General features: G+C 40.1%; 1 protein-coding gene across 11 annotated transcripts in view; it reads left to right on the top strand.

Annotated features, from left to right (window-relative positions):
- The window catches only part of esrrga (estrogen-related receptor gamma a), a 229,216-nt gene that overhangs the window by 171,255 nt on the left and 33,173 nt on the right, over positions 1–24,788 (top strand). For all 11 annotated transcript variants that reach the window (XM_070889451.1, XM_070889448.1, XM_070889450.1 and 8 more), the window contains 2 exons: positions 18,480–18,590; positions 21,097–21,258. In XM_070889451.1, the coding sequence (XP_070745552.1) occupies positions 18,480–18,590; positions 21,097–21,258 (273 nt within the window). The remainder of the gene's footprint in view (positions 1–18,479; positions 18,591–21,096; positions 21,259–24,788) is intronic.

The raw sequence follows: 24,788 nt of genomic DNA on the forward strand, positions 1-24,788 counted from the left end.
AAAATATTAATTTTCCTCAATATATTTTCTCCAATTGGATAGCAGAAAAGTGGTAATGATATAATACTACAGTGAATAAATAAGCTTTCAGTGAAAAAAGTACTAATGCTGTATGGAAACAACCAATTCTGAATAATCAATCAGAAACATTTAGGCAAGCCAGCAAAATAGTTAAAATACTTTTAAAACATTTTCTCAGCCACCAACTTATTTTCTCAATGAGACCGAAGACTTACTAATGCAAATAAGATTTATAACATATTAAAGTTGTAAATTTCTGTGTTGAAATGCCTCTAAACAATATTTCTATTGAAGGCCTGTACCTGTCTCAGAAACCTTGATTGTTTTATATTACTAGTCTATCTCCCATAGCCTTGGGGAGTCAAGTGGGGATGAGGTCTTGAGATAATTGGACTATCGCACCTAGACGAAATTCAGTCCCCATTTTAAAGTGATGCATTCTGTTCTTTTTTTAAATTTAACACTATAATGTTGTATTATTTTTTATATTAAGTAGCAAAATTGATGGCAGTTTGGGTAGAGAAACAGAGTTGGTTGGAGCATAGGAGTTTATCTGCAGTACAGGCTGAGGGGCGAACATATGCAAGACTGAGGCAGGAAGGTATAATTAAGGAGTGACAAGGTTACATCGGCAGTTTCCATTGTAAATGTGGAGATAGGAACTTAAGATGGAAACAGTTGGCACAAAAGCGTGAAAATAGAAAGGAGGATTTTGCAGATGGGAAATGTCTGCAGGGACAAGATTAATATATTGAGCAGATATCTGTAACTTATTGCCAATTTGATATTTTACCTTGCAGTGGTGGGATCGTTTGATCTGCAGCCAAATAAAAGTAATTGTTTTCACCACATTCAGCGGACTCCTACCAATGAGATTGTGCTTGCAACAGTGAGCAATACTACAGGAGATCTGCTAGTTTGTCTTAGTTAATTTATTTGTATTTTATTTATTTATATAACATATTTTCTGTAAAACTACAGTCAAATTGAATAAATGAAGAAAACCGAGAGCATAAGAAAGGCAAAAAATAACAAATACTTTAAAATTTGACGTAAATTAGATTTTTGATGGTCATTTATCTGGTAAACAATAGCTAAAATCCTCCCTAGTGCTAAAATCTGAAACAGACTTGATGTTTATTGGGGTGAGAAGAGGTGATCAACTTACTATATATATTAATCGATTACAAGTTTAATTGACTAATGATCATCCACTTGATTAAAGGTTTGGCTGTCATGTTTGTTTATTCTATTGATATTCATTGTGTTTCACAATTAATCAGTGGTATAAATTGAAATAATTGCACTCTTCATTAGTATTAATTGAACCTCTTCGTGCATGTTGAAAATTATTAACCCTTACCCTGCTGAACAGAAACATATCTGTGACACATGATCTGAGGTGTAAAGAACTCCATGAATGAAAGAAAATTTGCAGTTTTATTGCACCCAGAAGACTAATTCAGCTGTTGATCAAAATGTGAGTTAAAGATAAAATTAGTGATTTCTATCCCCCAAAATTGGGTATTTTCAAATTTTGAGTGAAAAGGAAAAGCAATTTGATGGACTACTTGTATTTCCAGTCGAAATGATGGGTCGACTCCCGCCCAAAACAGGTACGGATTTGGCGAAGCGACTGCCACCACCCGCCTGAAGCCAGCGGAAAGTTCAAAGGCTCAGGTTTGGGCCTCTTCAATTTGGGGGAGCTGCCAAGCACTCAATGAGCCGGCAGCTCATTGCCAAACCAGGGAATGGAAAATAGGCAGGTCCATAGGTGAGTTGAGCCAGAGGTCTGTAGTAAAAGAGGGAGAAGCGCACTGGGTGGGGCCCATCCAGCAGCTAGCAGTGGGCTGCAGCGTTTTACTACTGCTCCTGACTCCACAAAAATTCCCCCTTTAAAGACCACTGGTTAGGTACAAATGGGCATAGCGTGTGATGTGCATAGTCCACCCATTTTCACCTGACAATTGCAAACGGCGTCCTACAACCCATATGTTAGCAGCCCCTCTCCTATTTTGAGCAGGCAGGCTGTGCATCCTTTTACAGGCCCATCTGAAAATTGAGTCCAAGGGACATTGCTGAGCATCCCCATTTTCTACTGCCAGCTGCCTTTTTTTCTCCATTCATTCTTGGGAAGTGGGCATCACTGGCAAGGCTGGCATTTGTTGCCCTTCTAGTTATCCTGAGAAAGTGGTATGCAACTGAATGGCTTGCTAGGTCACTTCAGAGGGCAGTTAAGAGTCAACCACAATGGTGTGTGTTTGAAGTCACATACAGGCCAGGCTAGGTAAGGGCAGCAGCTTTCGTTTCCTAAAGGACATTAGTAAACCAGTTGAGTTTTTATGATAATCCAACAACTTCATGGTTATTTTTTTACTGATACCAGCTTTTTATTTCCAGATTTAAAAAATGTAATTCAAAGTTTCAAGTTTCTATGAAGGTGTTTGAACTCGTTTTCTCTGGATTACGAGTCCAGTAACATAACCACTACATTACTGTATGGGTGGGCGGTGGTTGAAAATTCCCCTTGATGCAGTAAAGTAGAGGCAATATCTGAGCCTTCATTTTTTATATTGAGCTGTTTTGAAAGTGCCTGAGCCAATGTCGCTGGTAGACAGCTTTATCATCGGGTCCCCATGGTGAGCCGTAGCCTACCTTCTCACCAAGGAATGATCCATACAGTGGTGTGAATAAAAAGGAAAGCTATTTTATAAAAAGGTCTATCTTGACCCACTCTGCGCCATAAAATGTATATTTCAGTACTTCAGTCAAACAAATACTCGTATACAGTAGAGTCAGTTGTTTCTCAATTGGTTTCTATTTTAACTTCCAATACTAATGATTTCTAAATAGAACAAAATCTTGTTTGAGTAATTACCCAACTCCAGCAACCAGTTTTCATTAAGGTATCATCTTTCATTGTATTTGGATGATGATTAATCACTGGTACAATCACAATATTAAATGTGTACATGTAATCTTAAGTCCTCACTCCGGTATTCGTTTTCTTTCAAAGTAACTCGCAAATAAACACGTTTTCTTTCAAACAAGTAGAATGATGTAAGCAGACTGCTTGAGATCTATTCCTTTCTGCTCTTGCCCCAGAGTGGGAATCCTTTGGTTTTCTTTACACACAGAAATCAAGTGGTAGTATGAGCTCATTTACTGCAAGTGAAGTTGGCAGTGTTACCTGGAGAGTAGAATGTGACTCAAAAGATGAAGGCAATTGCTGTGACAGAAGTCTTTATTAGCCTGGGCAGTATTGTAACATGTACACAGGGTAGAGCAGAGAAGGGTGACAGGTACCCAAATGGATTCAAGGCAAACTACATCAGTAATCATGCTTTATGTACTTACAAGTCTAGCATGAAATTGAGTTTTAGTTGGTCTTTAATAAGAGAGAGCCATTTGGAAGGTTTTAGTCCCTGGCAGGTGATCGCCTTTCAGCAAAAGAGTAAAAGCAGAGAATTCCAATGTGCATTGTACCAGACACATTTTATGATGAATTTCTCTGCACTTTGTGCATTTAATCATTTAATTCCCTATCCCTAAAATATATTTACTCTAATGTTGTTTCTGAATTATGAAATGTTGATAAAATTACTTTTTATTTTCCTGGTATAAAAATGGAATTTTCTCATATGTAAAACTAATACTATAGTTATATACAGGTACACCTTTTTTACTGGTGCCATATTGAGACTTTTACAACATAAGTGCCGACACTGCAGTGTACTGCTGATGATCCAGGTTGTGGAGCTTTATGCTTCACACCAGTAGCAATATAACTGCTGTCAGTGTGACATCTGACTTTTATACAACTTGTTTTTAAAGCTTGACAGTAAAAGAGGCAAGCATTCTATTTTCTACTAACTGGAAACAGTTGACACAAGCGCTTCATTTTTCAGTCAATGGAGGACTCAGCAATATAAGATATGCTAAGTGGCCCTGCTTACATGCATGCAGCTCTGTCACCTTAAGCTCCAGTGTGATTCAAGTGAGCAGAGTAACTCTGGCTCCCTGTTCACGTGACTGCTCAAACTCTGGTGGTAATGTACTGGCAAGTTCAATGTAATAGTAGTTTAGGACAACAAAACAGCGGCCCTTTTATAATGCATACTCAAAAATATCTGAATAGAAATTGATGTGGAAAGCATTTGAGACTACAAATTTGAGATTGCTTTCAAATAATAAGTGTTTTATTTTAAACTAATGGTGGTCTGAAATTCTTTATACATCATTTTCTATCCCAACCCAGGGAAAAATCATGTACATGGTTAAATCTTGTGCACTACACATTTTTATGTTTGTACTGTAGTCTGTATTTCCTTTACAGATTGCAGATGGCTTCCTAGCCTATAGCACCATCAAATTGATATTCTGTGAAATTAGAATGCAATATTTAAAAACTACAATGTGAATCAAATATAAAGCATAAACACAATTTTAATAGCCTCACCTCCAACAGTTTGAGAGACAATGATAGGTCTCAGATGCTTTATTGTCCAAAGTAAATTGCTGGCTTTATCATTACATACTTTGCTTCAACATAGCGCACATTTTAAATCTGCAACATTTCAATGTATTACACTAAACTTTATCAAGTATCTACTGTTACTAAGGAGTGCATTGCCATCTATGCTTGGATAGACAAAATAGGAAAAAGTTTTATATTTTTTAGGGGCTCAGGATATTTCATGGAGATGTTCTATGTATTGATTATGTTGCCATATTATTAAAAGATGCATAATACAATTCTAAATAAAAAAACAAATGAACATATAAGCAGAAAAAAGAAAGTTATAAAATTACACGTTATATATCGGGAAATAAGACATATTTGTGGACAGGCAGCAAGGTGGTCACAACCCTCTTAAGAATATATATCGGGTGAAAAGGGTAGAACAATAAATAGTCATTTTGTAAGGCGGGAATAGGACAGACATCTGGTAGTTCTAATGCTGCTGCAGCTAAGCCCCAGGATACAGAGGCAAGCTGTTTCAGCTATCCGTAGATTTTCTCCCAAAGGGAGTTGATGAACCTCTGGGGAACAGAGAAGAGGAAAAAGTAGAGAGAGAGAAGAGGTTGGGTTTACTAAAGTGTGCTATTTGAATAACATGAAAATTAAAACGCAAAACACATTTGTTTATTGTTGCCTAATTCCATCTGTAACACAAACAATTCACAAAGTGGGGCATTAGCTGAGCACGGACTAGAATCTGGCAGTGCTTGTTGATTATAAACTGTAGTCGATTCCTTGCAGGATTCCATGTGACCAATGAAATTAAAAACCAGCCTTGTAACAATTTTACTGTCATCTGTGTGCCTCCTGTAAAAGGGATAATTTAAAATATAAACAAAGTCTGGTTTCGCACTCTGCCATACCAGATAAAAGGAGCTATCTGAGAGCATTTAATCAAAAGCTGTATTTTAATCCATATTTCTTTTTGGATCTTATTGTTAATTTGGTCTGTTTGACAACAAAGTACAGTGATTATGATACTTTGTTGATGAAAAGCAGAGATTTGCTATATTAAAACTTGGTAGTCAAAAGAATGTTTGCAAACATTGGAATATTCATGGGAGAAAGTCGTAAAACCAGGTAGAAATGTATTTTTTTTACAATGGAGTATCTTTTTATACAAGTTTTTTTTAATGATTCAAACACTCATGTAAGCTTCTTAAAGTTTTTGACTTTGAGGATCATTATGAATTTATAGCTGCAAAGTGTACAACCAGGCCTAGCCCAGCTACATCAACACTTACCTTCCTGTTCAAGTCAGGTGCTTTGTGAATTTATTGTTTTCTACAAATTCTTTATTGCATTAAGTAGTGAATTCCAGCTCCATTTTATCAAGATTTGCCAGTACAAGTCAATAGATATAGTGGAATGTTAAAGATTTAATAATCCTCCCCAATTGGAAGTAGCTTTTATGCTCTACCAAGTTTGATTGCATGCTCAGATCAGTAATTCTACTGATACTAATTGAACACTTTACTAGGGTGCACTTTACTAGTGTGAAGTTAACATTTCAGGCAGAGCATTTTGAACTGGCCAAAACACATTCCTGAAGGTATGGGGGTCATCTACAGCTTTGCCAAAGCTGACAGTTATCCTCTGTGTCTTCTATTTTCTTTTATATGTAAAAGTTGCGCAAGTAAAATAAGACCCTTATTAGTACAGAACAAGACTAGACAGAATAGTTGCCATATTGATAGACACTGTTAACGTGTAAGTACTTGAATTGAGCTGTTTTAATCATTCTAATAACTTTTATAATATGCCACTTAATCCTCATGCTAAATGGACTTTTTTTTAAAACTTCTTTAAATGTAAATGTTTTTGTCTCATTGCAATAAATTTCACCTATTCAAAACTGTTGGTCTGAAGTTAATTAGAAAAACTGAAAATAAAATTAAGATGGTGAGATTGTTTTCAGCACTGATCCAGGGATTAAGTCAGAGAGAGCTGCAACAGGGCACCTGATACTGGAGACTGCAGGAGAGCAGGAAAAGAAACAAAGATTGAGGATAGATAGGGAGACATACTGGTGTAGATTGCAAGCTGATGAGCTTCTTTGCTATTCAGCTGGAAAGGAACTAACCCTAGTAAGTGGCACCCTACAACACTTGCCGTACCGTGCTCTCTTTTGAATAAATGAATACTTTGCGGCTGTCTTCACAAAAGAGGAGGACGATGCGACGTTGAAATTCAAGAGGAAGATAGTGAAATATTGTACGGGATAAACATAGTAAGAGAGGAAGTACTAAGGGGTTTAGCATCTTTGAAAGTAGATAAATCACTAGGACCGGATGAAATATATCCGAGGCTTTTGAAAGAAGCAAGAGAGAAAATTGCAGAGGCTCTGACCATTATTTTTCAATCCTCACTGGCTACAGGAGTTGTGCCAGAGGATTGGAGAACTGCTAACATTGTTCAAAAAGGGAGGAAGGAATAAACCGAGCAATTAGTTAGTTTAACCTTGGTGGTGGGCAAATTACTGGAATCAATTCTGAAGGACAGTAAAAAACCTTCATTTAGAAAGACATAGAATAATCAAGGACAGTCAGCATGGATTTGTTAAGGTCTGACTAACTTGATTAAGTTCTTTGAGGAAGTAACAAGGAGAGTCGATGGGGGCAGTGCGTTTGATGTAGTTTGCATGGATTTTAGCAAGGCTTTTGACAAGGTCCCACATGGTAGGCTGATCAAAAAAGTCGTCATCATCATCATCATCATAGGCAATCCCTCGGAATCGAGGAAGACTTGCTTCCATTCTTAAAATGAGTCCTTAGGTGGCTGAACAGTCCAATACGAGAACTACAGTCCCTGTCACAGGTCGGACAGATAGTTGTTGAGGGAAGGGATGGATGGGACAGGTTTGCCGCACGCTCTTTCCGCTGCCTGCACTTGATTTCTGCATGCTCTCGGCAATGAGACTCGAGGTGCTCAGCGCCCTCCCGGATGCATTTCCTCCACTTAGGACGGTCTTTGGCCAGGGATCCCCAGGTGTCAGTGGGGATGTTGCACTTTTTCAAAAGCCCATGGGATCCAAGGGAGAGTGGAAAATTGGATCCAAAATTGGCTCAGGAAGCAAAGGGTAATGGTTGAGGGAAGTTTTTGTGACTGAAAAGCTGTTTCCAGTGGGGTTCTACAGGGTTCAGTACTCGGTCTCTTACTTTTTGTAGTATATATTAATGATTTAGACTTAAATGTAGGGGGCATGATAAAAAAATATTTGCAGGTGATACAAAAATTGGCCATGTGGTTGACAGTGTGGAGGAAAGCTCTGAACTGCAGGAAGTTATTGATGAACTGATCAGTTGGGCAGAAAAGTGGCAAATGGAATTCAATCCGCAAAAGTGTGAGGTAATGCATTGAGGGAGGGGCAACAAGGCAAGGGAATAAACAATAAATGGGAGGTTACTGAGAGGTGTGAAAGAACAGAGGGACCTTGGAGTAAATGTCCACAGATCCTTAAAGGTAGCAGGACAGGTCGATAAGATAGTTAAAAAGGCTTACGGAATGCTTTCCTTTATTAGCCGAGGCATAACATACAAGAGCAGGGAAGTTATGCTAGAACTGTATACAACACTAGTTAGGCTACAGCTAGAGTACTGCATGCAATTCTGGTCACCACATTACAGGAAGAAGGTGATTGCACTAAAAAGGTGTAGAGGAGATTTACCAGGATGCTGCCAGAACTGGAAAACTTTGAGGAAAGATTGGATAGGCTGGGGTTGTTTTCCTTAGAACAGAGGAGGCAGAGGGGAGATTTAATTGAGGTGTATAGAATTATGAGGGGCTTAGATAGAGTGGATAGGAAGAACCTATTTCCATTAGCAGAGAGGTCAATAACCAGGGGACATAGATTTAAAGTAATTGGAAGAAGGATTAGAGGGAAGATGAGGAAACATTTCTTCACCCAGAGGGTGGTGGGGGTCTGGAACTCACTGCCTGAAAGGGCGGTAGAGGCAGAAACCCTCATCACATTTAAAAACTACTTGGATGTGCACTTAAAGAGCCGTAACCTACCGGTCTACATACCAAGAGCTGGAAATTGGGATTAGGCTGGATTGCACATTTTCAACTGGCACAATGGGCTGTATTGCCTCCTTTTCTGTCGTAATTTTTCAATGATTCTATATCTGATTTATTATTTGTTTACGCCAACACTCATACAATTTTTTTTGACATTTTATAGCAATGCATGACTGTATAGTTTCTAACTTGTGGTGGAATACTAATCAAAACAGTGGTGCTGCAAACCAATTGTACCTATATGGAATATAAGCCTAAAAAATGTTGATGACCGTAATGGACAAATGCTTAATGGGTTCATGTAATATCCTTCAGTCTGATAGTTCAACTGATGTGTTAACTCTCAAAGTAGCAAATAAAGAATGACATATGAATGCATTGTCCACTAATATTGGACGTATAATGATTAAAATCTCTGTTACATTGTTCTGCATTGCTTACATGAAACTAACCATTTGTCCTCATCAGAAAGGATCCTCACAATTAAGTGAAATACATTTTACACTTTTTAGATGAAGGATAGGAAAAAGACTTTTTACTGAAGGCAGAGGGTTAACCATTAGTTTTGAAAACAATGCAGTATGCGTTAGTACAGGTACTAAAATTAGGTCAATGCATTTAAAGCATTAACTCACCTCTTTAGTCAGGTAGATTTAACAGACTTATTCAAATGATCATCTCAAATTGCGCATTGAGCCAAATTCACCCAGCAACTACAGAGTACAACAATAACCGTCACAGGCATCAGAGGATTAGTAACTGACCAGAGCTATAGTTTGATGATGTTACATAGACTGACAGATCTACAGAAATGTAGGTGCTTTAGGGAAAGAGTGTGTACAAGGCCTTTTGCATAATTTACACATTCCACGATATAAAGCTTCCTAAAATATGCACTTTTTAATATCATTTATATCAGAAGTTGAATTTTGATGGTGCTGACTGCCTTTCTTACTGCTCTTATCAGCAGACAGTCTACGGACAACTTTTCCAATTCAAGCAGCTTGTTCTTTTTCTAAATCATTTAAAGAAACTCTCCTCCTTCCCCACCCCCCCCATCAAAACTCTCCCCCACCCCCCGCCACCCCGATCATAGAAACATAGAAAATAGGTGCAGGAGTAGGCCATTCGGCCCTTCGAGCCTGCACCACCATTCAATAAGATCATGGATGATCATTCCCTCAGTACCTCTTTCCTGCTTTCTCTCCTTACGCCTTGATCCCCTTAGCTGTAAGATCCATATCTAATTCCCTCTTGAATATATCCAATGAACTGGCATCAACAACTCTCTGCGGCAGGGAATTCCACAGGTTAACAACTCTGAGTTATGAAGTTTCTCCTCATCTCGGTCCTAAATGGCCGAACCCTTATCCTAAGACTATGTCCCCTGGTTCTGGACTTCCCCAACATCGGGAACATTCTTCCCGCATCTAACCTGTCCAGTCCCATCAGAATCTTATACATTTCTATGAGATCCCCTCTCATCCTTCTAAACTCCAGTGGATACAAGCCCAGTTGATCCAGTTTCTCCTCATATGACAGTCCAGCCATCCCTGGCATCAGTTTGGTGAACCTTCGCTGCACTCCCTCAATAGCAAGAATGACCTTCCTCAGATTAGGAGACCAAAACTGAACACAATATTCCAGGTGTGGCTTCACCAAGGCTCTGTACAACTACAGTAAGACCACCCTGCTCCTATACTCAAATCCGCTAGCTATGAAGGCCAACATACCATTTGCCTTCTTCACCACCTGCTGTACTTGCATACCAACTTTCAATGACTGATGAACCATGACACCCAGGTCTCGTTGCACCTCTTTTCCGAATCTGCCGCTATTCAGATAATATTCTGCCTTCGTGTTTTTACCCACAAAATGGATAACCTCACATTTATCCACATTATACTGCATCTGCCATGCATTTGCCCACTCACCTAACCTGTCCAAGTCACCATGCAGCCTCTTAGCGTCCTCCTCACAGCTCACAACACCACCCAGTTTAGTGTCGTCTGCAAACTTGGAGCTATTACACACAATTCCTTCATCTAAATCGTTAATGTATAATGTAAAGAGCTGGGGTCCCAGCACTGAGCCTTGCGACACTCCACTAGTCACTGCCTGCCATTCTGAAAAGGATCCGTTTATCCCCTCTCTGCCCCTGTCTGCCAACCAGTTCTCTATCCACGTCAGTACATTACCTCCAATACCATGCGCTTTGATTTTGCACACCAATCTCTTGTGCGGAACCTTGTCAAAAGCCTTTTGAAAGTCCAAATACACCACATCCACTGGTTCTCCCTTGTCCACTACATTAGCTACCCACCAGTCCATAGGAACTGATCCCGAGTCGATAGACTGTTGGAAAATTATCACCAATGCATCCACTATTTCTAGGGCCACTTCCTTAAGTACTCTGGGATGCAGACTATCAGGCCCTGGGGATTTATCAGCCTTCAATCCTATCAATTTCCCTAACACAATTTCCCTCCTAATAAGGATATCCTTCAGTTCCTCCTTCTCACTAGACCCACTGTCCCCTAGTACATTCGGAAGGTTATTTGTGTCTTCCTTCGTGAAGACAGAACCAAAGTATTTGTTCAATTGGTCTGCCATTTCTTTGTTCCCCATTATAAATTCACCTGAATCCGACTGCAAGGGACCTACGTTTGTCTTCAATAATCTTTTTCTCTTCAAATATTTATAGAAGCTTTTACAGTCAGTTTTTATGTTCCCTGCAAGCTTCCTCTCGTACTCTATTTTCTCCCTCTTAATTAAACCCTTAGTCCTCCTCTGTTGAATTCTAAATTTCTCCCAGTCCTCAGGTTTGTTGCTTTTTCTAGCCAATTTATATGCCTCTTCCTTGGTTTTAACACTGTGCTTAATTTCCCTTGTTAGCCACGGTTGAGCCACCTTCCCCGTTTTATTTTTTACTCCAGACAGGGATGTACAATTGCTGAAGTTCATCCATGTGATCTTTAAATGTTTGGCATTGCTTATCCATCGTCTTGCCAGTCTATTGTAGCCAATTCAACCCTCATACCGTCGAAGTTACCTTTCCTTAAGTTCAGGACCCTAGTTTCCAAATTAACTGTGTCACTTTCCATCTTAATAAAGAATTCTACCATATTATGGTCACTCTTTCCCAAGGGGCCTCGCACAACAAGATTGCTAATTAGTCCCTTCTCATTACACATCACCCAGTCTAGGATGGCCAGCTCTCTAGTTGGTTCCTCGACATATTGGTCTGGAAAACCATCCCTAATACACTCCAGGAAATCCTCCTCCACTGCATTGCTACCAGTTTGGTTAGCCCAATCTATATGTAGATTAAAGTCACCCATGATAACTGCTATACCTTTATTGCACACATCCCTTATTTCTTGTTTGATGTTGTCCGCACTACTACTGTTTGGTGGTATGTACATAACTCCCACAGGCGTTTTCTGCCCTTTGGTATTCCGCAGCTCCACCCATACCGATTCCACATCATCCAGGCTAATGTCCCTTCCTACTATTGCATTAATTTCCTCTTTAACCAGCAACGCCACCCCGCCTCCTTTTCCTTTCTGCCTATTCTTCCTAAATGTTGAATACCCGTGGATATTGAGTTCCCAGCCTTGATCACCCTGGAGCCATGTCTCCGTGATGCCAATTACATCATATCCATTAACTGTTGTATGCGGTGTTAATTCGTCCACCTTATTCCGAATACTCCTTGCAGTGAGGCACAGAGACTTCAGGCTTGCCTTTTTAACACACTTTGCCCCTTTAGAATTTTGCTGTAATGTGGCCCTTTTTGTTTTTTGCCTTGGGTTTCTCTGCCCTCCACTTTTACTATTCTCCTTTCTATCTTTTGCTTCTGCCTCCATTTTATTTCCCTCTGTCTCCCTGCATAGGTTCCCATCCCCCTGCCATGTTAGTTTAACTCCTCCCCAACAGCACGAGCAAACACTCCCCCTAGGACATTGGTTCCGGTCCTGCCTTGGTGCAGACCGTCCGGTTTGTACTGGTCCCACCTCCCCAAGAACCGGTTCCAATGTCCCAGGAATTTGAATCCCTCCCTTTTGCACCACTGCTCAAGCCACGTATTCATCTGAGCTATCCTGCGATTCCTACTCTGACTAGCACGTGGCACTGGACGCAATCCTGAGATTACTACTTTTGAGGTCCTAATTTTTAATTTAGCTCCTAGCTCCCTAAATTCGTCTTGTAGGACCTCATCCCGTTTTTTACCTATATCGTTGGTACCTATATGCACCTCGACAACGGGCTGTTCACCCTCCCTTTTCAGAATGTGCTGCAACCGCTCCGGGACATCCTTGACTCTTGCACCAGAGAGGCAACATACCATCCTGGAGTCTCGGTTGCAGCCGCAGAAACGTCTATCTATTCCCCTTACAATCGAATCCCCTATCACTATAGCTCTCCCACTCTTTTTCCTGCCCTCCTGTGCAGCAGAGCCACCCATGGTGCCATGAACTTGGCTGCTGCTGCCCTCCGCTGATGAGTCATCCCCCTCAACAGTACCCAAAGCGGTGTATCTGTTTTGCAGGGGGATGACCGCAGGGGGCCCCTGCACTACCTTCCTTGCACTGCTCTTCTTGTTGGTCACCCATTTACTATTTGGCTGTGTACCCTTTGCCTACAGTAAGACAACTCGCTAAACATGCTATTCACATCATTCTCAGCATCGTGGATGCTCCAGAGTTCATCCACCTGCAGCTCCAGTGCTGCAATACGGTCCGTCAGGAGCTGGAGGCGGATGCACTTCCCGCACAGATAGTCGTCAGGCTCACCGGAGGCGTCCCTGACTTCCCACATAGTACAGGAGGAGCATAACACGTGTCCGAGCTGTCCTGCCAAGACTTAACCCTTAGATAAACTTAATTTGGCAACAACAATGCTTAAGATTACTTACTGATAAAGAAAAGAAAAAAGAAAAGCTACTTACCCATCACCAGCCAATCACTTATCCCCTTGGCTGTGACATCACCTTTCGATTTCTTTCTACTTCTTTTTTGCCTTCTCTCCCCGCTGCAGCTGCACTGGTTGGGCCTTTATCGGCCTCACCAACGCCCCGAACTCCCGCCTCTCCTCTGCCGCTGGGCCTTTATAGGCCTCACCGACGCCCCGAACTCCCGCCTTTCCGACTGCTGCCGCCTCTCTCCTGCCGCTGGCTCGGAGGTGCGAGAGGCTATAACAATGAACTGACGTGAGCACAGGAAGGCAGCGGCCGGCCTGTGCGGCAGGCCACTCGGCCCGGGATAGGGGCGGCAAACATCGCGTCATCCTTTTAGCCAGGGATAGGGTCGCCCGGAGCCAGGACGGCTGGAAGGGCCAGGAGCTACTGCGCACGCACGCAGCTGCCGGCACTCTTTTCGGCGCAGGGCTGTAGCTCTGTCCCCTGCTGGTTCTGCTGCACTACGCCAAGTCCCAAGGAGACCTGATCAGCGTGGAGAATACCACGGTAAGGATTAGGCACGCTTTTTGTTCGAGACAGTCGGCGGACCTCACTGAGGTGCGCCATTCTAAGGGTCGGTGGAAACTTGGGCCCCTTGTTTCAAGTGTAGTTCAGCAATAGTAGGGTCCCAGTTAAATTTAGAGCCAATGGGCTGGATTTTAGTTTTTTGAGACCAGGGCAGTAATGGCGACGGGGCAGTCCTGATTACATCTGGAAAAAGTCTGCGCCCTTGCCTGCATAATTGGGGATGCAAAATCAGGCGTTACACAAGGAAGTTTTTGCGCCCCAGCCGAAAATTGCGGCATTAAAAAAGTTTTGTTGGTTTAAGGAACTTCATTGTTATTCAGTGCCGTGCAACATAACGTTGTATACTGTATGGCTTTATTTTGGTGAGGGGAGTTTTTGTTACTTTGTTGCAGTAAAATTTATGATTCATCCTTTGCCATTAGTGTCTGTGTATCATTTCAACGTTCACCGGAAATGTGCCTTTATGGGAGCACATAGCATATCCAGTATTAGCTCCATCCCTCAGTTCTCTCCATTTCGGAGAACCAGTCCATTACGAGCTGGCGATGTGCGAGCATTGGTACGGCAACATCTCCACGCTGCCACCCCTGTGGTTGGTGTGGCTATCCAGTGGGGGCCTCGCCAGGCTCCCCTTCATCGTCATCCTCCTCCTCCTCAGGTGGCCATGCAATCCCCTCATGATGGCCAAGTTGTGCAACATGCAGCATAATGAATTTAGAAACTTGTTGAGGGGAGTATTGAAGGCTGCCTCAAGAGCGGTCCAGGCATCAGTCTGCCTGTAAGAGATGGCATACCTCTGTCAGCACTTCCTTTCAGAGGTGCGGCCTTCTTACACACTCCCCCTCAGAGAGCTGGAGGTATGAACCTGTAAATCCGTGGGGAGTAAGCCCTCCTCCCTAGACATCTTCGGCCTCTCCTCATCCGTGGGACGACATGGCCAAGAGCCCTTCTTCTAGCTTGACGCTGCCTGGCAATAACATGGAGAATGATACGCTGGCGAACTAGTAATGCCACTAGTAATTACATTTTCTCATTCACCTTGTAAGGGCACTGTAATGGCAGATAAAAGTGCCGTTTGCAAGTCAGAGCTTCACTCAGCGTGATGTGCCCAACCGTTGCAGTCAATATGACCTGCGATGTAGGATTCTCATTCCACCATTTAAATATGCTGCCAATACCACCTGCTGTACCCTGGGAACACGTTTTCTGGGCCGAGCGTTGAATGAGGCATTCGGGCTGAAATTTGCATCCGGGGCACTAGCGCAGCTTTGCACGAGGATTAATGTCACAATCTCAATGAAACTCTAGGGCGGGGTGGTAAGTTTTTGCACTGCTGCAAACTATTAGCCGAAAATGCCGGTCGAGCGGTAAAAGCTGTACGTCTGCCGTTAAGCCTAGAAAAGCCAATTACCGCCCCTCCAGGGCGCTAACTGAGGCGCAAGCGACCCGAAAATCCAGCCCATAAACATTAAACCACATTTCAGTACCTAAAAAAAAAAACTTTAAAATGAAATCTTGCCAGTGAAATAAAGATAATAATTGTGGTTAGCTAATCCCTTGTGCTGTATAGCAGAAATAAGAGGTCTATGGTTGCTGTAGTTTGGAATGAAATGATTTAGGATAGCATTGTTCCAGTAAAAGTTCAGACATTATGGCCTAGAAATTCAATAGCGCCGTGCCCATTTTTCAGGTGCCAAACAGGCATATAGGCCTCCAATATGGTGGACAAGAAGCACACACTCATTTCAAGCCAGAAGTGCACTGCCTGCAAGTTGGATTGGGCTTCTCCGTGGGTGTCTAGAACTACTTAAAGCAATGAATAAGGCTCCGCCTCTTGCTGGAGGACCCCGTTCTGATTTTGGAATGCCAATTTTAATATGGTATGGAAACCCCTGGCAACATTGGCCCCCAATGCCAAGATGAAAGCTATCTGAGCTTCCAGAGTAGATGTGAGAGATGTTAATGGAGCTGACCACTCGGTCCATGTTGAATAGAATGTTATGTAGGGCATGTATGTGAGATAGAATAAGGGAAAATGATGATGAGGTGTGAAGAAATCCTCCGCAACGTCTCTTCCAACGTTACTAGTCGCTACAGCCATCACTCTGCCCCTTCCCATGATGCCCAGTACACGTTCTACAAGGGGTAGAGAGTGTGCAGATGGGCCCAGCCTCCTTTGTTGTTTGGAGTTGTTTTTGGGTACAATTGTTTTTATAACTCTACAGACTCTAAGCATTAAAAACTCTGATTAATTATGGACTGAGCACTGGACAGGATAGCAGCGTAGACTTCAGCTCCTTGGGGTGGGATACTAGAATCGAATGCAAATCCAAAATTTGCATCGCTCAATTTCACTGGGCTGCTATGTCAGTATTTTGGGGCCAGGATGCTGAACAGTGCAATTTGCAGCTGCCTAAGCATATCTCAATTTAAAAATGGCACTGAAAGTAGCCATAGGTTGGTCATCCTACCATCCCAGCAGATGGAGGAAAAGGATCAGTGGGACTAATGATATATATGGAAGATCAGGTGTGGCACAGGAAAAGAGCGAAGCTATGCGAAATCCACTCCAGCACTGCTCCTGAGCATCTGACATCAGTATTTCCATATGTCCTATTTACCTTCAAATTAGTAGAGGTACCCTGCTTCTCCAGTTTCAGGCACAACACATCAGTATTATAACACTGGATCTCTGCTGCGGAGCACTGGAAAAGTAAGATCCAAATAGATCAGGTTGGAACATTTTGGTGTTTTCTCACTTCAGTTCATTGTTTGCCTTAAAGCTTGAGTGTGACAGTCTTGGCACATGCAGTATCATATGCATTAACCTACTTGCTTGGTAATTGCCTTTTGTTTTCAGCTTAGTAAATGGTTTGCTTTCTCCTGTGCCTCTCCCAATTGATACAAGTGCGCAGAGACACAAATAATCAGGTTATTAATGTGCACAGCTTTGTGGTGCCTTCCTCTTGCTCCGAGCATCTGCCAGGATAACAAAAGACTTGTACGTGTTGCATTCGGGCACATTTCCACCACACCGAATCGCCAGTCTATGAGGTCTCATTCGGGTTAATGCAACAGCAGTCAGGCGTCTGTGATGAAGCTGTATTCCTGTTCCTGCCAAAGTAATTTCTGAGCAAAAATAAAAGGTTCAAGGCTTGTCAGTATTAGCAGCTAGATAGCTGCTTAGACCTAATGAGAAATTGGACATTGCTAGACTCTGAGCTATCTTGCCAGAGTCATTTTTCCTGCTTGCCTTTTGTCGAAACGACAGAAAGAGATGTTGTTCAATTAAAACCTCTGACCTGTTGTGGGCTCTTGGAGGCAGCCCATTTCAGGTCGGTGATGTGAGTGATTGGCAACATTTAGACAGTTGTGAACCATGCAACATTTTTCACTGTTGCTGTTACAATCAAAGCAACAAAAAAAATCATTGACACTTCCTGTTAGCTGGTTTCCATGGTGACACACATTCCCAGGAGAAATTTGATATAATTAAATTAGGCTTCTTTTGATGTCAATAAATTAAAAGGAGAGATTGTCCTTAAGGCAGTGATCCCACTTGGATTTATTGTAAACTACAATTCCAGGTTTCTTTTTTAATAGTCGTAGGAGTGCTACAAATAAAATTGACTTAAAAATCATACTTCTGTTTCTCTGCTCTAAATATTCATACATACTATACTGTCTACTGGCTGAAAAGTTTGTATTTTATTGGGAAAGTAATTAAAAATTGGCAAGGATATACATTGAGCATCTGTTTTAAAATTTAAATTAAAATTGAAAACTTTATTAATGTAACATTGCTTCCTCTTGATATCCCTTAATGATTTCCATTTCTTTTATAATATTTTTAATTTAAAATATGTGAATGTCATGATTTGGTTTTGAAGAATGACCATTAGAAACTCCTTTTCGTCAATGTGCTTCCCATGATTTTGATAAGGATATTCTTTCAAAAACCTTCTTGCTATCATATTAATCTGTATTTATGCACATCACTTCATAAAACAGGCAAACTACCTGGAACTTTGGTTACTAATTGAAGTATTTTCTAGTTGATGGGGGAAAGAATATGGAAATGTAATACCATGTACGTTATTTTGACATTAAAATGTTTTCTCGAGTTTGTTTCATATAAGCTAACAATGCATTGAATCTGATGCTTCTTATTGCTAACATGGTTTAAAATCTGTTTTAATTTGTATTACAGGTATAGAGGTACAAACTCACAAGTAGTTATTGAATATTGTCAAGTTAATAGTTCTATAAAACCATTTTTTGAATTTTAAACTGTATGCCAATCGAGCAGTCTCTGAAGAAAAATAATTCAGTATTAATTCAAGTCGTCCATCATGGTGAACCATCGATTTAGTAATGAGCGTTTGTATTTTCATTGTATTTTTAAATGCTATTTTTCTTCTTTTCCAGGCGTGCGCTTAGATAGAGTACGTGGAGGACGGCAGAAGTACAAGCGCAGGATAGATGCAGAGAACAGTCCTTACTTGAACCCTCAACTGGTTCAACCAGCCAAAAAGCCATGTAAGGACAAATAATAAATTTATATTGTATTGTACAGGAGGTCCATTAGCATATAAAGCTTCAGCACATTAATTTACAATCCAGTGAAACAATAGCATGTCTTATCTATCCGTGTACTCACCCCGCACACACAACCAGTTAAAGAGTTTGCAAACAGATGAGAGTGATGACAGGGAAGAGCTAATCCAGTTTCCATTTTATAAATCGCCAGAGTTTGTTTTTCATCAAGGGGTAGCATGGTGTACTTTGTGAAAAATGATGTACAATCAGGTGGAAATATTTTGAATTGTCCATGTTTTTTCTATGCAGTTCAATTAAACAGACAGTGCTTTTCACAGCAGTAGGGTTGCAAATGTATTTTCTCTCAAATTATAATCTGGTTAGCGACAGAGTCATCAGACATTTTTAAGAGATTTTATTTTATTTTGTGGTTTCCTAAAAGTTCGTAATCCCTTTGAAATTGTAATTTTGTTTATATTTGTGTCCCATGACTGTGATTTTAAAATGAGGATTATTAAACAATGCGGAACATTGACAGTATTAAACACATCTGTGGTATGTTTTCTCTGAGCCTCTAAGCTAACCATAGTGTTAAACTCAAAACACTAGAATGAAGATTACAAATCCTGTATAAGCTGGATATTGTCTTTTTAAATCTTTAAGCTTTTATGATGAGAGTTTGCCATCAAGAGAGTACATGTTAAATTTTAGGTGCTATTCCCCTCCATTCGCTTTATTTGACTGTTAAAGAAGATAGTAAAGAATAAATATGGTATAAAATAAATCATCAATGTTGCATTGCAAACCTGATTGAATAACTGGATTATTTCTGTCAAGTTGATTACATTTATTTTTATTGGCAACTCGTTCAAAATCATACAATGTATGGGCCTATATTAGTAATTCTTTTGGCCACAAGAAATGTATTATAATTTTAATGCATGGCTCTACGTGTGCCTTTTGAGCAAAATTGTGCATAGCCACGGACAAGATAGTTGCTGTTTGTATTTTCCAACATATTCTTTCTATTAAATAATAAATAATTAAGTATAGCTGAAAGCAATTCATGGAATTTCAGATGTTAATCGGACTAGAGCTCACACTTTTACAAGGGAGGGCACAGTGTGCAATATACCATATTGATGAAACATTGCATTCACATTTACATTTCTGTAAATTACATTATATTAGACAAGGCTTCATTGCAAAATCCTATCAGAATCCAATTTTTAATAAAGATATCCAAATAAGAGAACATATTTAGTACTTTTAATGTTACCCTGACATCACACCCATCTATTTTTTCCAAGTCCTTGAGTAGTTAGAATGATAAATCCGTACGAAGCCTTTAATTTGCACCTTATCTTAAAACTGAGTTAATTTAATCCATCTTAAAAATTCAAAAAATCAGATATATGTAATTTTTTAAAGATGTGTACTTTATCTGTCAGGATTCCTACAAGAAATGTACAAGAATGTAATTTTGAGGACCCTGGGGGAAACCATACTAAGTTATTAAAAGTGAAGTATAGTGCATTCACCTTATACTTCGCTAGAGGTGACACCATTTTAAGTTCCCCTAGATTTTATATATAGCAAAAAATCAGAATAACTGGAATCAGGAATGAAAGTTTTTTTTCTAAACCTATGCATTCTATAATGATATTTCCTGACAAAATAAAAGTGCAGCTATGGTGCGCAGCACCTCCTCTTTATGATTTCCGGTGCCATTATAGTATTTAAAATATCTGGGATAATTTCTCTATCTTTCACTAATCCAGACTAGCAATTAATTATTATGTCTGTCTGTCTGACATGCCACTTGACTGAACACCTCAACTGGTTGTAAAATACAAAGTCCCATACAGACCTGACTATCAGAGATGTCTACAATTATATTTAACTTGATATTCTTGAGTATTTGACCACACATACAACCCTCTCCCCCTCCCTGTTAAAATTGCTAGGTAATGTGTTTAAAGCTTATTTTTTAAAAGGTTAGCTTAAAAATATATACATTTCTTTGCACCGATTTGTTTTTTCTGAATTCTGAATTTATCTTAATTTCTTTCCAATCCACAATACATCTGAATATTAATAAGATTGCATTGTTCTGTGTGTTATTTATTTTGGATAGTCTTACCACTTGCCGATCATTGCTCATTATCTAAGAGCTGCTGTGTTGATTTTCTGCAGTTCATTTAATTAGCATTTTTTTTAAATAAACATTTATAAAATACATGGTCAATTTTTGACTTGTGTCAGGAAGTGCAGCATGTCTTGTACCTTGGATGTAGTCTAAGAGATTTTCTGGGTCCTGATTGATTATTTGTGCATAACAAAGCCATTCTGATGAAAATTGGGTTGTATTGATTCTAATTAAGGCAACATTAAATAAGATTTACCAAGAGATACCGCTTGCAGCTACTCAATTCCCTGAGTGATGAGGCTGTCTAAACTGATGCAAACGTTTCTTGCTTTCTCTTGCCTGGGCCTTCTATTCTAGTCAACAAGATTGTCTCGCACTTGCTTGTGGCTGAGCCAGAGAAGATCTACGCCATGCCTGATCCCACCGTTCCTGACAGTGACATCAAAGCCCTCACTACACTGTGCGATCTGGCAGACCGAGAGCTGGTGGTTATCATTGGATGGGCAAAGCATATTCCAGGTACCAAAAGAAAACCCAAAAAATGCATTGTTAAGCATGTCATGAAGATGAAAAGAAATTGCCCTTTAAGTGTTTGGTGCTGAACTTTCAACAGTTGAGATACTACAAAAAACACCATCAGTTTTACTTAGCACATTATGCAACTAACTGAGCAGGACTAGTGATTTTATAAAGATTTATTTTGGTGATGTTCATTTGTGGGATGCATTTGGTAGCTCATCACCATCCAATGTTAGTTCTGTTTGGGTTGGGGAAAACTATGTTTATTGTTGGGGGAATGGAAACTGGCAGGGAAGGTGAGTTCAGTGCCTTTACACACACAAATTTACCACTTCATCATCACTACCATCATTCATTGCTGTGTATTAAGTAAACCGCATTGCATTTGGTTTCACCCAACCTTTTATCGTTAAGTTCCCTGTCTTTGAAACATTTATGTGTAAGTTCACTGTAGTAAGAGCCTAACTTTTACCTTTGAAACTAGATGGGGACAGTATGAGATGTAAATTTCACTGAATTATACTGGACACCATTGTTATTTGTAATGAAGCAAGACCTGCAGTTTTATTAACCCTTTGCGGACCTGCAGCAATATTTCTGTATCAAAATAATTATGGTTGGTTTATCGATTTATCCAGTTTTGTGACTGTTCTGATCGTCATGAACCTCCATTAATTTCCATCAAAAAATCTTCCAATGCAATCCCATTGCAGAAAAAGCATTTCTAACATGCAACCCCTATAATTTCTAAAAAAGAAATCTTACCATATAATAACGCAAAATAAATTCTGTAATAATTGACAACAAAAATCTCAAATTTCCCCATAACTGTCCTCATCTCACCTTTTTCAATTCTGATCCCAGAGACCTTTGTACTAAAAAGGCACAGTTGGTAGAGATCGCTGAAGTAACTTAAAAAACGTCAGAAGGACTGAGTTACTGAGATGAGCACAAAGAAAGATCGAGCATAATAGAGGGAAAGAGAAAATAGAGAGAAAAAAGAACGGAGTAAGCGGGGGTTGTGGGGGGGACAACAAAACACAAATCTCTTCATATAGCCATGCACACTGGACATCTCTATGATGGTCACATGAGCCACAATAGCAATAAAGCCTCCCTGTCCCAAAATGTAAGCCATCCAGAATGCACAAAATTCTGCATCACTAGCACTAAGAGACCTAGTCTAACCTCAGCCTTCAAGGCCCAAACCCTTTCCATAAGTGCTCTGAGTCCCCTTGCCTGATCCAACAGATAAGCAAAGCCCTTGAGATGCAATTGCAAGACATCAATGAGAAAGAAAGCGGCAACATCAGATCAGTACAGATAACATATGCGAAACACTATGCTCTACCTCATAAATTACTCAGCAGCAGTGCCACGGGTGATCTATTAGTATTATCTAAAGAATACTGTAGATTGAGAAAAAGTTCCAGGATGTCCATGTTAATTTTTATTTTGTAGATTTCAGGTTTAGAACATTCTGAAAACTAACATGTACAATTGGCTGTTTATTGTCTCATGCAATTTGGACAATTGGAAGTTACTGGTTAAATAAATATTTCACTTAGATCATATTCCTTGCCCTATTTTGTTTTAAATATAACGTAAGGTATATACTGAGACTTGCATCCTGATTAGAATCCTGCTACATGAAGAAGGTTTGAATAGGCTAATATTAGTTTATTACTTATATTACTTTCTATTAAAATTTAGTCTCTCAGTTTCTTAGTGCAGAAGTGTTTCAGCTCCTTGTCTTTGTGGGAACTCAGTGCATAAAATGGAGCTTTGGGAAGCTACCAATAAAGTTAAAATCAATATTTCCATTAACTTCTGCATCTCATCTTCTTGGTACTAAAAGATATTATTATTCTGATTTAGAATTTATCCACCAATAAGGCATCATCGCTAAACATGGTCCTTTTCAAGTCTCCATGTAAAATGTAGCCAGGTTATATTTTATTTGTATCTTATTTGTATTATAGTTGAATATTTAAATGACACTCATCATAGTACCTTAAAGAAGAAAGTTATTTGGGAAGGTGCTTTTAATGCAAAGTACTCCAATTGCCAGGGTAAGTGGGTATCCTTACCATGTGTCCCTACCATAGTCAAACAAAGGAAGGATGTTTGATAGAAGGTTTGATCCCTGGATTGGTTATCAAGGATATGAGTCTCTAGAATCAAACAAACCATCTACAGTTCTACAGTAATTGACAATTTGTACTTGATGACACAGAGCAACTTAATTTAGCTAGCTTAGAAGACTGTTCTAAGGGCACAAAAGCCACAGCATATTAAAAAGGTTATTTAAAGGAACAAAGCCTTTACTTGAAGTTATCTGCCGACCCTATAGTGGAATGTAGTGATGCCAACTTTATGGTGCTCAGTAAGATAATGGGACTAAAGGCAGATAAATCCCCTGGACTGATGGCTTGCATCCTAGGGTCTTACGAGAAGTAGTGGCAGGGATTGTGGATGCATTGGTTGTAATTTACCAAAATTCCCTGGATTCTGGGGAAGTCCCAGCAGATTGGAAAACTGTAAATGTAACACCTCTATTTAAAAAAAGGAGGCAGACAAAAAGCAGGAAACTATAGACCAGTTAGCCTAACATCTGTGGTTGGGAAAATGTTGGAGTCCATTATTAAAGAAGCAGTAGCAGGACATTTGGAAAAGCAAAATTCGGCCAGGCAGAGTCAACATGGATTGTCATCTTTAACAAATTTTCTGAAGTTCTTTGAGGATGTAACGAACAGGGTGGATAAAGGGGAACCAGTGGAATGTATTTGGATTTCCAGAAGGCATTTGACAAGGTGCCACATAAAAGGTTACTGCACAAGATAAAAGTTTACAGGGTTGGGGGTAATATATTAGCATGGATAGAGGATTGGCTAACAAACAGAGAACAGAGAGTCGGGATAAATGGTTCATTCTCTGGTTGGCAACTAGTAACTAGTGGGTTGCCGCAGGAATCAGTGCTGGGACCCCAACTATTTACAATCTATATTAAAGACTTGGAAAAAGGGACTGAGTTTAACCTAGCCAAGTTTGCTGACGATACAAAGATGGGAGGAAAAGCAATATGTGAGGAGGGCAGAACAAATCTGCAAAAGGACATAGACAGGCTAAGTGAGTGGGCAAAACATTTGGCAGATGGAGTATAATGTTGGAAAGTGTGAGGTCATGCACTTTGGCAGAAAAAAAATCAAAGAGCAAGTTATTATTTAAATGGAGAAAGATTGCAAAGTGCCGCAGTACAGCAGGACCTGGGGGTACTTGTGCATGAAACACAAAAGGATAGTATGCAGGTACAGCAAGTGATCAGGAAGGCCAATGGTATCTTGGCCTTTATTGCAAAGGGGATGGAGTATAAAAGCAGGGAAGTCTTGCTACAACTATATAAGGTATTGGTGAGGCCACACTTGGAATAATGCGTGCAGTTTTGGTTTCCATATTTACGAAAGGAGGCAGTTCAAAGAAGGTTCACTAGGTTGATTCCGGGGATGAGGGAGTTGACTTATCAGGAAAGG

The sequence above is a fragment of the Pristiophorus japonicus genome, chromosome 9 (assembly GCF_044704955.1).
Source record: "Pristiophorus japonicus isolate sPriJap1 chromosome 9, sPriJap1.hap1, whole genome shotgun sequence".
NCBI lineage: Eukaryota > Metazoa > Chordata > Chondrichthyes > Pristiophoridae > Pristiophorus > Pristiophorus japonicus.